The sequence below is a fragment of the Mesocricetus auratus genome, unplaced genomic scaffold, assembly GCF_017639785.1.
Source record: "Mesocricetus auratus isolate SY011 unplaced genomic scaffold, BCM_Maur_2.0 Super-Scaffold_100003, whole genome shotgun sequence".
NCBI lineage: Eukaryota > Metazoa > Chordata > Mammalia > Rodentia > Cricetidae > Mesocricetus > Mesocricetus auratus.
This window is the reverse complement of record NW_024429188.1, coordinates 16,778,923-16,794,279: the sequence shown is the minus strand read 5'-3', so window position 1 is coordinate 16,794,279 and position 15,357 is coordinate 16,778,923. Positions and strand designations below refer to the sequence as shown.

Here is a 15,357-nt window from a genome sequence, read left to right as displayed (position 1 = left end):
GATGGGTAAAATCACTTAGCACACAAGTATGGAGACCTGAGTTTGAATCCACATAGCTCATATGAAAGTCAGGTGCAGCAATGCAGTAATCTGTAATCCCAGCTCTCTTATATGGGGGGGCAGAGGTGGGAGAATCCCTACAAGTTCGATGCCAGTTATCCTGGTATGCTCTGTAGATATAACAGAGACCCCATCTCAGTCATGATGAGTGTGAAGAATCAACTTTCTGGGGTTGTCTGTCCTCCACATTTACACTATAGCGTACATGAATCCACACTTGCACACATGAACATGAACACACGTATACACATGCACACAAAACATTTTCTAGGTGGTGCATTCACATGGATAAAAATTCCGAAACACAAAGGAGTCACAAAGTTCCTTTGCCATTCTTTGCTTCTGAGATTCGTTTCATCCAAAGTTATCGGTTTTTAGTATATGTGACGTATGTACTACATATTTTTATTCCCCACCCCATATGTTTTAGTATGTTCCTTTTCCCCTGATAATATGGTTTTCCATTTTGTAGTAATGTACTCTTCCATGGTTACTAAATGTTTGTTTCTATAAAAATACAGGCAATTTCCTGTGCATGCTAATATGGCTGCAAGACAAATCCTTGCAGGTGAAAGGCTGACTTAAAAATCAACAGGAACTTCTAATTTTAATCAGTACATCTGAACTGCCCTCATAGATGAAGAAATCATGTATACACATAGCACCAGTTTATGAGAGCTCCTTTTTCTCCAAATCAGTATCCTTAGCATAGGGTGCCATAAAATTTTTTGATTATTCACCCATTTGGTCAGTATAAGTGTCTTTCTAAGATAACTTTTTAATGGTGACTTTGTTTTCTTACTTAACAGGAAAAATGAAACAAAAAGAGAAGAAAATCCTTATGACTCTGTGGACATTGGTAAAGGAGAAAGTAACGCAGGTTTCCTAAGCAATGATGATGCTCAGACTTCATTTTAGAGTCATTTTACTATATGTAATTGTTAGTGTTATAGTACACAAAATATGAGATTATATACATGGCATTAGATATCAAAACTATGATCTGTTCAGTAAAAGTTGTCCAAAGAGCATCTGACTTGAGTGGGCATCTTCACTGACATTGCTTTCAGTATTTATTTCTGCCTTAGGACTTGACATCTCTTCTGTTTATTAATAGAGATGTTTATATTAGGGTAAAAGAGGGAAACATGTCTTTGGCCTCCCAGTCTGCCCAGAGATACTGCAAATGGAGACACTGTTGGGTAACTGGAGTTGGAAGATGAAATGATGTATCTTGGGAGCAAGTGTTGGGTTTGGTATGGAATCTTTGATGTGACCTGGTGTCATGCTCTATGGCTTTGCATTAACTTACTTCAAGTACTGTAGTAATTTGTTCACAGTAATACTTGAAATGGACTGTTCTTTCTTTGGTGGTTCAGCTTCAAAGGAAACAGAAGCCAAACTTCAGGTAGAGAACACCTTTTCTCTCTCAAACTGCTTGATCAACATCTCCCTAGCAATACACATCTAGTACAGGGAACTCCATGAGCCCAGAGCATACAGATAGAAACTTGTTTCCATTGCTCTCTAACTGTGCAGTAAAGGAAAATTCCGGCTGAATGCTCACCTGTGAAGTGGGTGCCCTGTCTCTAAAATATTTTGTATTTTCTCACAGGGTCTGAGCAATGATGAGCACAAAGCAGACCTCAATAAATACTTGCTAGAATTGTACACTCCTCTGCTCTTCTGTGTTATGTGTCTGTTATTTCTGGCTTTCATTTTATGGACAGAGTTGTCATCTTGGACCAAGAATTTATAAAATCAGTTCAAAAGATTTGTGGTCAGATTGTATACATTATCAGGTTGGGAACCAAAAACCTACCATTTTTAATATAACAATACCATGTACCTGAACTTTGATTAAAATTATATTAAATAAATTAACATGTCCAACATACTATATGGAGACCAGCATAATGTTAAGAGTGACTTTGTACTTAATAAACTTGATGTGATCAAGGTAATGGTGGGCCACCAATTCATCAAAATCAGGCTGAGTCACTTAAAACTATTTAGTATCTTTGCATTTATATAATACACAGGTGGCAAAGACAGAGTGTCTTTGTATGACAGCCATGACCCCTCCAGTGAAGCTGCCATATCATCATCTGCCTTACTGTCTTGCTTCTGGGGCAACCAAGAATCGCATTTCCCCTTCATTTACATTCTCATTTCATTGACACCCTTTTATCTTGTCTATGTCCTGTCTTCTCTAATACAAGAAGATCTTCTGCAAGCTATTATCTAAACATCCTCTGTAATTGCCACATTTACTTTATGAAGTTCTCAGTCTGTCTCTTAGTGGAACACTGTGCAAAAATAACCTTGATAAGAACCAATTCCATCACCCAACACATTCAAAAGTCTCTCCATTCATAGTAAAGGATCCATGGGCACATGACACAATCTCCAGTTGTAACATGGAAATTAGAAAAACTGCTCTCACCCCAACTGAATTTTCCCCAGGCCAGTCCTCATTTTGCCCTCCAGGTAAATCTTGTGGTCCTTCTCCTATACAGTAGCATCCTCTGAGAGGATAGAGGCTGTACAAAGGTGGTCCTGTACTGGGACATAAGATAAGGGTTGACAAACTGCTATGTCCATCCCCCTGAGTATTACATATTTTAGTTGTTGAGAGAAAAGTTGAATAATATTTAATGGCACACAAAGATGATATGAAATTCAAATTTCATTGCCCATAAATGAAGCTTTATTGGTACACAGCCATGCCCATCAATTTTCATATTATGTAGGGCTGCTTTTGTGCTACAAAGCTGAACTGAGGAGTTGACTTAGAGATGCTCTGGCCCATAAAGGTTTTTGCAGGCAAACATTGCTGACCCATGGGCTATAAGGAAGCAAGGATGGATATGTAAAAGAGCAATTGGAGTTCAGAGATCCAAAGGACATTTGTTTATGGAATCTTATGTGTTTCTTTCCTGGGAATTTAATTATTTAATAGGCAGTGGAGTTGATAAAAGAGTAATTGGGTCAGAAAGAGCAGCTGCCAGTTTGCTCTTGCCTGGTGTTTCTCGATGACTTACTCTCCCTCATTTGAAATCCACTTGTTCCTATTTAGGCAAAGACAGGGTCTTGGACTTAGGGATAGTTGCAGAAGAGGGGGACAAAAACTTGGAAGGGCCAGAGGAACAGAGAGTTTTCTGTGAGACTGTGTGTAGGTCTGTGAGAAAGGTCAGAAGATAAACTCATAAAGTCTCACCAACATGGCTGCCCAAACATGACCTGAACAAGGGCACCACCACTGCTAACACGGAAGGGAGAAAGCTTGTGAAGCTTCAGCCCTAGAAAAGGAGCTATAAATGACCGAGGAACTCTGAGAGCAGAAGAAATAGTCTTCCCCACAGATGACCACACCATCTAGTTATCCAATACCAAATGGTCAACCTGGAGAACATATATACAAGCCAAATTATACAGACTGAGTAGGTTGTATTTGTATATTTAGGAACACAACCACAACAACAAAGAAAAATTGCTATGAAGCAAGGGAGGTACATGGGAGGGTCTGAAGGGAAGAAAGGGAAGGCAAAATGATGCAATTATAATCTCAAAATATTTTTCAAAAGGTAAGGTCTTAGGTTCAGCCTGTCTTCCTTGTATACTCACTCCCAAGTCAGAAGTGAACCTGGGAAACTACCATATTGGAATCTTTCTTTATTAGCTCCAGCACATATAATACAAATTTTCTAGACCCTTAGACTTGTGTCTTACTTTTGACATATCAGAAACAGCTTAGCGAGGCTACTGGAGCCCACCTAGCAAAGACTGTATTGGAATTCCTCTCCAACTTGCCATTTGGGAATGTTTCCTATCACATAATCTTCCTTTTTGTTGCTTCTCAGAGAGTGTACTTAGACTGCAGGTAGAAGAGTATAAAAGTAATTGCTGCAAAAGACACGTAAGCAGCATTTTAAAAACATTATGCATGTTTTAAAATAGCACAAATATTCTTCCTCTGGCTCTGGCTGTCATAAGTGTACTGATTTTCTCACAGATCTCTAGCAGTGACTTAAATTCTTGACATGAGTTTTGAAATCAAGCTTCTAAGCATGGCTTTGGTTTCACTTCATAGCACATAATTCTGTATCTGTATTGTCTGCATCTTTAACAGTGTGTTACTGTTTACAAACAGATGACTTTTAGAAAAATCACACATGTAAAACTAAAGGCAACAATGAGATAATCTTGAGAGAGGCAGAAATAAAGATTAAGAATCTGTGGAACAGGAGCTGGAGCGATGGCTTAGTGGTTAAGTGCATTTGAAGCTCTTGAAGAAGACCTGAGTTCAGTTATCACCATCCCAATGGCAGATTCTAACTATTTGTAACACTGGTTCCAGGGGATCCAGTACCCTCTTCTGGCCTCCATGGGCACCAGACATGCACATGGTACACATACACATAAAATAAAATAATCTTACATTTTAAAAAAGAGCCTGTGGTACAGGTTCCTGCTGGACAAAACCCCAGAGACCAGGAACCACTGCCTGGGCAGGTTGAGAAGGAAGGTTCTATCACTTGATCGTATTTTATCCCTTGAGTAGGAAGGAACCTGGCACTCAGAAAACAGTAAAAGGGAATGAATGTATAAATGTCCTAGTGGTTATTTTAAAAGCGACATTTCATTATCCATTGATTATGCATTGAAATTTGTATGCCTCCATTAAAAATAGAATACCATTATCCTGTCAATTCTCTGCGGAAATAACAAAATCATTAAGTAAATGTCAAGAAACAAATAAACATGAGAGACATTTGAGCTCACTTATAGGAAAAAATGGGTGATACGAATAAAAGTAAGAATATCAGTGGTTAAGAGCACTGGCTGCTCATCTAGAGGACTGAGATTTGATTCACAGCACTCCTATGGTGGCTCACAACCATCTGTAACTGTGATTCTAGATAACTGAACTCCCTCTTCTGGCCTCCATTGGTACTACACACATATGGTGCACATACATACTCAGAAAATAAAAATTTAAAACACTATTTTGTATCTGTGTTAAGATGTAAGATAGAAGTAGAAACTTCAATTATCTTTCAAATGAGCCAAAATCCCCAAAGCCCCCAACTTAAATATACAACATCATTAGAAAGTCTTAATTCTAGTAAGACCACTGTCTCATTGAGTGGTGATGGGTAATAGTGGAGGTTAATGTGAGAAAAAGAAGGCATTAAATTTTTACCAGAGCATTGTTCATAATAAACTGTACTCAGGGTGACACATGGAACACATTGTTCAATAGTAGTATTATATATCACTGTACGTGATGACATGAAGTACCATTGTTTTAGTCTTGAGGAGAAATTGTATCGGTTAGATGGAGTTATAGATCCTATATCAGTGCCCTGCCACATACTGAGGTACCCCAGGGAAGTTCAGCATGCATGGAAGCTTGGGAAAAATATCAACTCACAGGTTGCACTCAGACCTGCTTTATTGAAATTTCTAAGGTGGTTCCTAGGAATCTGTGTTTTGATCAACTCTCCATTTGACTCTCATGTTTAATGTTGAGATCATTTATATATTGAATTAGTTGCTTTTCTGTTCTGTAATAAAAGACTATGACCAAGGTAACTTAGAGAAGAAAAACTTTATTTTGGCTTACAATTCTAATGGCAGGACAGAGACAGCTTACAGGACAGTAGGTAGAGCAGGATGCTGAGAACTCATATCCTTGATGTTTTTTAAATGTGTATAGGTGTTTTGCCTGCATACACGTTGGTGTGTCACATGTGTACCTGGTACCCATGAAGGCCAGGAGAGGGTATCAGATACCCTAGAACTGGAGTTACAGATGGCTGTAAGCCACCATGTGGTTGCTGGGAATTGAACCCAGTTCCTCTAGAAGAACAGCCAGTGCTCTTAACCACTGAGCAATCTCTTCAGCTTTTTAGAGCTCATATCTTGAACTGTAAGCAAGAAGCAGAGAGAGTAAACTACAAGTAAAGCTGCACCCACTGACATAATTCCCCATCAAGGCCACTCATCCTAAACTTCCCCCAAACAATGCCACAAACTGGGAACCAAGTATTCAAATGCCCAAGACATTTCTCATACAGAGGCAAACATACACACATTTCTCTTCTGGAAAGGATATTTAATTATCACACTAGTGCCAACAGAAAAAAGTGAATTCTCAACAAATCATCTTTTCAGTTCTGCTCCATCTTTACAGACAGTACACACCCTTCATAAATTGCAATCTAAAAATGAATTTCTGCCATAGGCTGGGAAGTAGTACACTAAGAGCAGCACAAACAAAATTAACAATTTGACCTAAATTTTAAAGAAATGTCTTGTTTCCTACCTTGTTGTTTTGCAGATAATATAACAGGTAAACAACATGTAAGACATTATTAAAAACTAGCTAAATTACATTGTGTCTTTCTACTTCCCTTTAAAATAATGAGAGTGTTGGTCAATGTTTAGATTCATTCCCCATCAATATTCCAAGTTTTTTTTTTCTTCATGGCTTATCTTGTTCCCGAAGTGGTTCTATGGCAGATAGGAGTTGCTGAAATGTGGGGCGTTTTTCTGGAAGCTAAATAAAAGAAAACCCCAATGTGTTAGATGATGAAAGCTGTAATTCAAAAGGACAGTATAGAGGCTGGGGGTGTGACTCAGTTGGTAAAGTGCTTGCCTAGAATTCTCAATACCCTGGCTTCAGTTCCCTGCACCACGTTAATCAGGTGTGGTGGCACGCCTGTGTAAACCCAGGATTTAGGAGGAAGAGGCAGGAAGACCAAATGGTCAAAGTCTTCCTCATCTATACAGCAAGTTTGAGGCCAGCCTGGGCTACATGAGGCCATGACTCAAAAATTTAAAGGAAAAACAACACCGTAGGGCTGAGGGATAAATCGGTGGGTAAAAGCATTTGCCCTGCAAGTTCCAGTCTTTAGAACCACATAAAACCCAGATGTGTGACATGAGCCCATCCCAACCCTTGTGTGGGAGGTGAAGACAGGAGAATGCCTGGAAAAATCACAGGTCAACTAGCTTGGTATACACAACAGCAAACAAGAGATTCTGTATCAAGCAATGGGGAAGGTAAGGACTGACACCAGACACAAACTCACCATGGCACCAGTATTCCTACACTCCCAAACACAAACACACTACACACCACACACACACACACACACACACACACACACACACACACACACACAAACATCATAAAGCAGTCCAAATATGAGTGACACTCTATTTCATTTGAGAGAGGGTCTCATGAAGTAGCCCTATATGGCCTGGAACTTGCTTTGTAGACTAGGCTGACCTCAAACTCACAGAGATTTGCTCTGCCTCTTCCTCTTAATTGCTAGGATCCAAGGCATGTGTACCACACTCACTGAGAGTGACTTCAGAAATGTGGGAACACCATAGACCTTTCTACTGAGATTTGCAATAAGGCAAGGGTGCTTTCTTTTTTGTTGTTTGTTTGTTTTTGGTATCTATGTTACACTTGATTTATTTTTCACTATGGAAAACACAACATAAATATATAGCATCTCAAACATCCTTGATTAAAATAAACAAACAAGCAAAGGCAGTGGAAAACAAAATCAAATCCTGCTTTATCATTCAAGGAGGTTTTTGTTTTGGACCTATTAATTTTTTTGAGACCATCATATATTTACTACTTCATTTACATCATTTTCATCCTCTTCCCTCCAATTATTGATGTTTCCCCCTCTCAAATTTATGGCCCCTTTTTGGTGTTTTTTTTCTCATTTTTTTAAGATTTTTTTATTTAAATTAGAAAAAAGGTCGCTTCACATGTCAACCCCAGCTCCCTCTCCCTCCCCCCACGCCCCCCCCAATAACCCCCTAGTCCCTCTCCCCAATTTCCACTCCGTTCTCCATGGAGGGTGAGGCCCTCCATGGGGGGGATCTCCAGAGTCTGTCATTTCATTCAGGGCAGGACCTAGGCCCTCCCACAAGAGTCCAGGGTGAGAGTGCATCCCTCATTTGTATACCAGGGATAAATACTGACCTACCACCCAAGGACTCAAAGATTGCCTAGGCCTCCTCACTGACACCCACATTCAGGGGGTCTGAATCAGTCCCATGCTGGCCTCCCAGCAATCAGTCTGGGGTCCAAGAGCTTCCCCTTGTTCAGGTCAGCTGTTTCTGTGGGTTAAACAAGCCCAGTCTTGACCCCTTTGCTCATCAGTCCTCCCTCTCTGTCACTGGGTTTCAGAAATTCAGTTCAGTGTTTAGCTGTGGGTATCTGCCTCTGCTTTCATCAGTCATTGGTTGAAGGTTCTAGGATGGCATATAAGGAAGTAGTTGAACTCATTATTAGGGAGGGGCATTTAAGCTAGTCTCTCCACTATTGCTTAGTTTGCCAGTTGGTGTCATCCTTGTAGATCTCTAGAAATCTCACTAGTGCCAGATCTCTCCTCAAACCTATCATGACTCCCTCTATTATGGTATCTGTCATCTTGCTCTCCTCTATTCTTCCCCCGACTCAACTTTCCTGTTCCTCCATGTCCTCCTCTCCCCTCCTCTTCTTCCCCTCTCTTTTTCCTGGCTCCCTCTCCCCTCCCTCCATGCTCCCAATTTTCTTAGGAGATCTTGCCTCATTATCCTTCTCTGGGGTACCATGGATATCTCTCTTAGGGTTCCCCCCTGTTTCCCAGACTCTCTGGCAGTGGGATTATAGGCTGACATTCCACTGATACCATGTTTGTTTTTTTGTGACTGGGTTACCTCACTCAGGATGGTTTCTTCTAGTGCCATCCATTAGGCAAGGGTGCTTTCTATACTCACAATTGTTACTAATAATTGCACCCAGAAAGCAAAAACCAGCCCCAAGAATGAGAAAAGGAAAGCTAGCTTTATTTGCCTAGGACATAATTATATGTTGGAAAATCTCCCTGAACAATAAAGGATTTTGCTAGGTGGGCAGAGAAAAAATTCAGCAAATGAAATCAAATAGCTAATAGTAACCAGTCAGAAAATATGATGGAAGGGAAGACATCATTTATAATAGCAACAATACCAAGATCAAATCCTTAAAAATGACCACCACCACCCCACACAAATAAGGAGAAAGTTAAAAAGATACACATGTCGATTGGAACATATGTTAAGAAAAAAATTTCCTTTGTCCTACAGTAGGACATGTCAGTGTCATGGAGATGCAGAATGTCTCCAGTTAAAATAAAAAGGAAATACAATCTTAAAGATGTGAATTGGTTTCTTTTAAGCTAGATGAATTTATTTCAGAGATTTTTGACAAAATGACTAGGAAGCTATAAAGAACAATAAACCTTATGGGTTCTAGCCTCCATAATGCTAAAACATCACATAATACTTTACTTGTTGTACAACAGCATGAAATTAAAATAGCGTGCTGGCATAGAAAGACCAGACCACAGAAGAGGAAGTCCCCAAATAAATCAATATTTTTTCTGCATGGAAATCTAGAATAATATTAGTGTGACCTCTCAATGCCATTAAGGTGGCTCCTTATCTCTTGGTGGTCTTTTAGCAAACAGTGCTTCCAACAACTGGATAAACATCATAAAAACTGTGTGTTTGGACTATAGTTTATACTAGATATGAGAAACACAACAAAATAAAAGTATTTTTTAAAGCTTCATTTTCATACTGCTCAAAATTTTTCAATGGCTTCACAATGAATATAAAACTAGACTCTCTTTTCTTCTTCCTCCCTCTCCTTCTCCCCTTCCTTGTCTTCGGGGTATAGAAACTCGACCAGATTTCAACTTCCACATTGATTTTCAGCCGTCCCAACAACAGCTCTAGCTGAGAACAGCGGGTCTGCTGCCCGCTGCCTTTTTCCACACCTGTGGAGGCTCCCGCTGTTCTCATTTGCACAGGCTTTGGCACTGTCTTTACTCACAAACCAAGAGAATTTTGAAGACAGTTCCTGATTTGGCTCAGACACCAATGCATTCAGGAAGCTGCTGTCCTTCCTCTGAGCTCTGTGCTCCTTTCTATCTTTTTAATTTGGGTATACAATTATAAACTGGTTGATGCTTTCAGTACGTGTGGAAAAGATTGTGGGTTCAGTGAAGGAAGTAGTGGAACCTCAGACTTCACAGCACCCAACTAGTTGTTTAAACATCAAAGAGTTTTGCGATGGAATTTCCTCCATTTTAGGCCACATCAGTTTCATGTTATTTGGTGTTTTGGGAAGTCGAAGGTGGGGTGGGCAATGAACAAGGAGGAGGAGGAGGAGGAGGAGGAGGAGGAGGAGGAGGAGGAGGAGGAGGAGGAGAGAAGAAGAGGAGGAGGAAGAGGAGGAAGAAGAAACAGCTTTTCATTTGATGTCTGTATGTGCTTAGATGTTTCTGTCATGCATTTTTTTTTCTAGACAGGGTTTCCCTGTGACTTTGGAGGCTGTCCTGGAACTAGCTCTTGTAGATCAGGCTGGTCTTGAACTCACAGAGATCTGCCTGCCTCTGCCTCCTGAGTGCTGGGATTAAAGGTGTCCACCAGCACTGCCCAGACTGTCATGCATTTTTTGAGTTGAGATTTTATAGTTTTGTTAAGAATGAGGCCTCAAACCTTCAAAAAGAACTATAGGCAACCAAGGAAAGCTAGGAGCAGGAGGGGTGGCCTTCCCCAGGGAAGAGCACACCAATTAGTTACCCAGTGCCGAACAGTCAGCTCCAACATAAGTAAAGTAACATTACATGTCTAAACAGGTTATATTTAGGACTATATATTATATACGTATACATATATGCATGTAATAACAGTAATAAAATAAGAGGCCATGAATTTGAAGGAGAACAGGAAGGGGTATATGGGAAGATTTGGAGTGGAAGAAAGGGAAGAGGAAATGTAATTATATTATAATCTCAAAAATAAAATAGATAGCTGGGCAATAGTGGTGTACACCTTTAATCCCAGCACCATGGGAAGTAGAGGCAGGTGGATTCCTGAATTCGAAGATATCCTGCTCTACAGAGTAAGTTCCAGGACAGCCCAGGGTTGCAAAGAGAAACCTTGTCTAGAAAAACCAAACCAAACCAACCAACCAACCAACCAACCAACCACATATTTTTTAAAAAGAGTGAGAATACTGGCACCAGCCAGCCTGCCTCTTTAATAACTGTGTGCCATGATCCAGAACCATTCTCAACTTCTCTGTAGCAGGTACTTTTTCTCATCCCTAATAACCCGCTCCTATCCCAGCCTTCTTAGGGGGTATACTTGCCTCATGCCAGCAGCTGTACATGATCTGGTAGATGGTGTCTGATGCCAGCTGGGGCCGGTAGAGTCTGTGGCCCTGGGAGACCTTCACAACCACTTCGGAGTTGTCATACAAGTCATAGGGCTGCTTCCCCAGACTAAACACCTCCCACATCAGGATCCCTGTATTGCATCCGGGGGCAGCCCCAGCAGACAGAACAGAAAGAGAGCCAGTGTCAGAAGGTCCAGGGCTTGTGGAAGGAACTTCATATTAAAGGATCAGAAGGCCACGAGCCAGAGCAAAGGATTTCTGGGAAACAAGGCCTAGTGAAAGGAGGAGGGCAGGGAATGTGAGCTTTGGTTATCACTTCTACAGTCTAGGTGTTCCTGTATATCTTCAGACACCCCCATGGCCTTGTTAGAAAACCAGAGAATGGCAAAAGCAGTCAGTGGGAGCTGCTTGGGGCCATGGTTCATGGGATGCTTTGGAAAAGCACTTGGGGGCTCATGCAGCCCTCACACTGACAACTGGGTGCTAAGCCACTACCCAACACTTCTGAGTGATGAGGTCCTTGCCTTACTTTCTTTCTGCTTTTGCAGCTGTGCACAAGTTCATTGCATACCTGAGCTATGTTTTGGTAGAAATATAAAGTTAAAACCAGTGGATGCTTATTCCACAGTCTGCTGTTGCTGTTGGTCTGTCATTATCTTTCATGAGTTAGGTACCATTTGGGAATCTGATAAAAGCTACAGGTTATTGCCTCGGGAACATGAACTCATGGTCCATCTGTCCACTTTCAGAATGTTCACAGCCCTCCAGCTCATACAGGACATTACTGACTTCAGGAAATGACACCAAATTGGGGTGTTTAAGATGAGCTAGAGAGTGACATTTGAGATCATTCAAATGTGGCCTTTGGAAGGCAAGTTTTCCCACTTGCCAACCAGGTCAATTTCTTAACACATCTGTCCTCAGTTCTCCCACCAGACAGCACCTTCTGGAGTTGCCAAGGGGATTAAATAGGATATGACGCTGAGTGATTTTGAAAGAGTGTCAGGGTATTGAAAATGCTACCTAAATGGTGACATTCTCTCCAAGGACAAAGGTGCTACAACAGTGCTTCACAAACTTCTTAATGTTGTGACCCTTTAATACAGTTCCTTGTGTTGTGGTGACCCCAACCATAAGAGTATTTTCTTTGATACTTCATAGCTTCAATTTTGCTACTGTTATGAACCATTATGTAAATATCTGATATACAGAATATCTGATATGCGACCCCAGTGAAAGGGTCATTCAACCTCAAGGGGTGCAACCCACAGGTTGAGAACCACTGCTTTAAACACTCAGACAAGTTCAAAACCAACCCTGGACAACCCACATATACAGAAAGAAGACAATTGTCAAACCTCAAACTTTCACTTGTAGGCTACAGATTTTATGTAAAATATAATAAAGCTGTCTTCCATATTGTGGTGTCTCTTCCTTCTAAACCAGTCTACAAGAGAGGGAGACTCCCTCACAACTCTCTTTTGGCAAGGCTGCTCACTATCCCACTACATAAAATAACTGGGGGAAGGAGAGGCTTCTTTGAGGTGGACTTTCAGATGTCCTGATTCCTTTTGAATATCCATAGCAGGAGTAAATTACTTAAGAATATATTTATTGTCTGTCAACAGCCAGAAAACAACTATAACTAGGTTGTTTATGAGGTGGATAATCAGGTTGGGTAATGCCTTTTTTGGTTCAAAACAAGCTGTAACTATTAAATGACGGTACAGATTTCAAGAATAATATTCAGCAGGCATAGATATGAAACTGGTTTGGTCAATAAGAGCCAAACTTAACAAAAAAGCACTATCTATGTACCTTTGCCTTTTTGTGTGCCCATCTGATGATCTTTATACTTTTCAAAAGGGATTGTTTATTTTTAATATTTATTTGGGACAGAAAAATAACTGCTAACTAAAATTTCCTTCTCCCAAGTTGTCTAGCATGTGTTAAGTGGTAAATCAAATTGCACTCATGGAGTAAAACAAGCATGAAATGGTTCTTGGTCATATTTAATGTATTTTGTCGCTTGGTGATAATTTGATTTACTTATCCTGGCCCCATCAGACAGTTGTTGAAAACAGTCATGATTCTATCAACACATGTTTTAAAACCCCAAACTCTGACAATTGACAGAATCACAGCTTAAGAATTTTTTTCACCTCTGCTGAATTTGGCTTCTCTTCTTTTGGTTTTGGTTGGTTTGTCTGTTTTTGCAATGCTAGGGATCAAACTCAGGGCCTTGATCACTCGAGGGAAATACTTTGCCTCTGAGCCAAACTGCCAACTCAATTACTCAACCTTTTGTTGTTCTGGGACAGGTCTTGTTAAGTTTCTCAGCCTGGCCTAGAACTCGTAATCCTTCTGCCTCAGCACCTGAGGTCCAAGATTACAGGTGTATCTTGTCATGTAGCTTGAGATAGTAAACTCTAAAGAGTTTAATAGTGGTTATTAAACTTCTACATAAATATGCAATGATAAGTATCTTAGACTGTGAGTCAATTAGTATCTGTGCCATTTGCTACTCCATTGTAGCACAAAATCAGCCACAGACATCATGGAAATGAATGGGCATGTCTGTGGCCAATAAAACTTTATTTACAGAAACAGGGCACCTAGTTTGGTCCAGGACTGTTGTTTCCCAAACTCGGATCTAAAATGCTAATTTTAGCAAGGGGGGAGATGACTTGAAACAAGGCGTTTGCTGTGGTTTGGAGGCTTGATTCTCAGCTTCGTGCCTTTGGGAGGCATGGAAAATTTGAGAGGCCTTACAGTCATACAGAGAATGCCCTGAAGGGGAGAGTGAAACTGCAACATCTCCTCTAGTCTCTCTTCTTCCTCTTGGTCACAAGGGGAGCAGCTTTGCTCCTGCCACAATCTGTGCTCTGTCCCTGTCCACCTCACCACAGACACCAACCAGTGGGTCAGATTGCAATCTGGAACCTTCAACCTTCAACACCATGAGCCAAAACAAATGATTTCTTTTTCTAAGTTGATTCTTCCAGGTATTACTTACGCTAATGGAAAGAGAACTTACACAAAGTCAAAGAAAGCACACAGTCAAGTGTGCTGTTTACATTAGGGATGCCCAAAGGTTCTGCCCATTCTGAAGGGACCCATTAGAATAGTTACCATAGTTACACTCATGCCCATAAACAGTGATTTATATTTAAGTACTCCAACCTTTGAGGGTTCAAATAAACTGAGATTTAAATTTGAACGATGCCTTCATGAAGCTCTTTGAGGCTAGAAGAAGGGATGTGCACCTGTGATCCTAGATTTTGAGAGGCTAAGCAATTAGGAGGATCATAAGTTTGAGACCAGCCTGGGTTACATAGAAAAATCATGTTTAAAAACACAGCAAAACAAAAACTGTTGGAAAGTTTCATTGGAAAATTCCCCAAATCCTTTGATTCTTTGAGTAGATGCTAGCATGATGTAAACTATGGAAGTGCATAAGACTTCCTAACCCTGAACCCACGGAAGGAAATTGGCTTCTTCAACCACCTGCTTGTCTCAAAGTAAGTGTATAATTTTTTAAAGATTCAGGGTTCTTTTTCAAATGGACGTTGCTGTTCTTGTGGTTTCCTGGTGGGGAAGCTGACTTATGTAATGGGGCCCAGTGCCATGTAGTTACTTCCTTACCGAATGCCCATACGTCTGATTTGCTGCTGTATTTGAAGTAGTGAAACACCTCTGGGGCCGACCACTTGACTGGAAACTTGGTTCCTACTGAACTGACATACTGGTCATCAAGAACATATCTGTAGGGAAAACATCACCACAGACATTAAGACAAACTAGGAAGGCTTCTATTGACCATTGTTTCCTCCATGGTCCACTATCAGTCAGGCTGATGAAGCACATATAGTGTCCATAGTCAGCTGAATACTTCAGTTTTCTAGCTAATTTCTTTTTAAGTCTCCCCATCTCTCTTTTCTTCCTGAGGCAAGGTTTCATGAATTCCTGATCTTCTGCCTCTACCTCCCAAATGCTAGGATTGTAGATATATGCCTCTATATCTGGTTCTTTGACTTCTTTTCATTGTGACA

The 15,357-nt window shown here is 40.6% G+C and overlaps 2 protein-coding genes across 3 annotated transcripts in view; one reads left to right on the top strand and one right to left on the bottom strand.

Moving 5' to 3' along the window:
- The window catches only part of Ace2 (angiotensin converting enzyme 2), a 47,064-nt gene extending 45,333 nt beyond the window's left edge, over window positions 1-1,731 (top strand). The window contains exon 19 of the mRNA XM_005074209.3: window positions 870-1,731. Within this exon, the coding sequence (XP_005074266.1) occupies window positions 870-978 (109 nt within the window). The 3' untranslated portion in view covers window positions 979-1,731. The remainder of the gene's footprint in view (window positions 1-869) is intronic.
- A 3,928-nt stretch (window positions 1,732-5,659) lies between these two features.
- The window catches only part of Bmx (BMX non-receptor tyrosine kinase), a 62,728-nt gene continuing 53,030 nt past the window's right edge, over window positions 5,660-15,357 (bottom strand). The window contains exons 18-20 of one of the 2 annotated variants that reach the window (XM_021229572.2): window positions 14,951-15,069; window positions 11,279-11,436; window positions 5,660-6,625 (exon numbers count right to left, since the gene is read on the bottom strand). In XM_021229572.2, the coding sequence (XP_021085231.1) occupies window positions 6,551-6,625; window positions 11,279-11,436; window positions 14,951-15,069 (352 nt within the window). In that variant the 3' untranslated portion in view covers window positions 5,660-6,550. The remainder of the gene's footprint in view (window positions 6,626-11,278; window positions 11,437-14,950; window positions 15,070-15,357) is intronic. The other variant, XM_040744080.1, reaches the window with a different exon arrangement.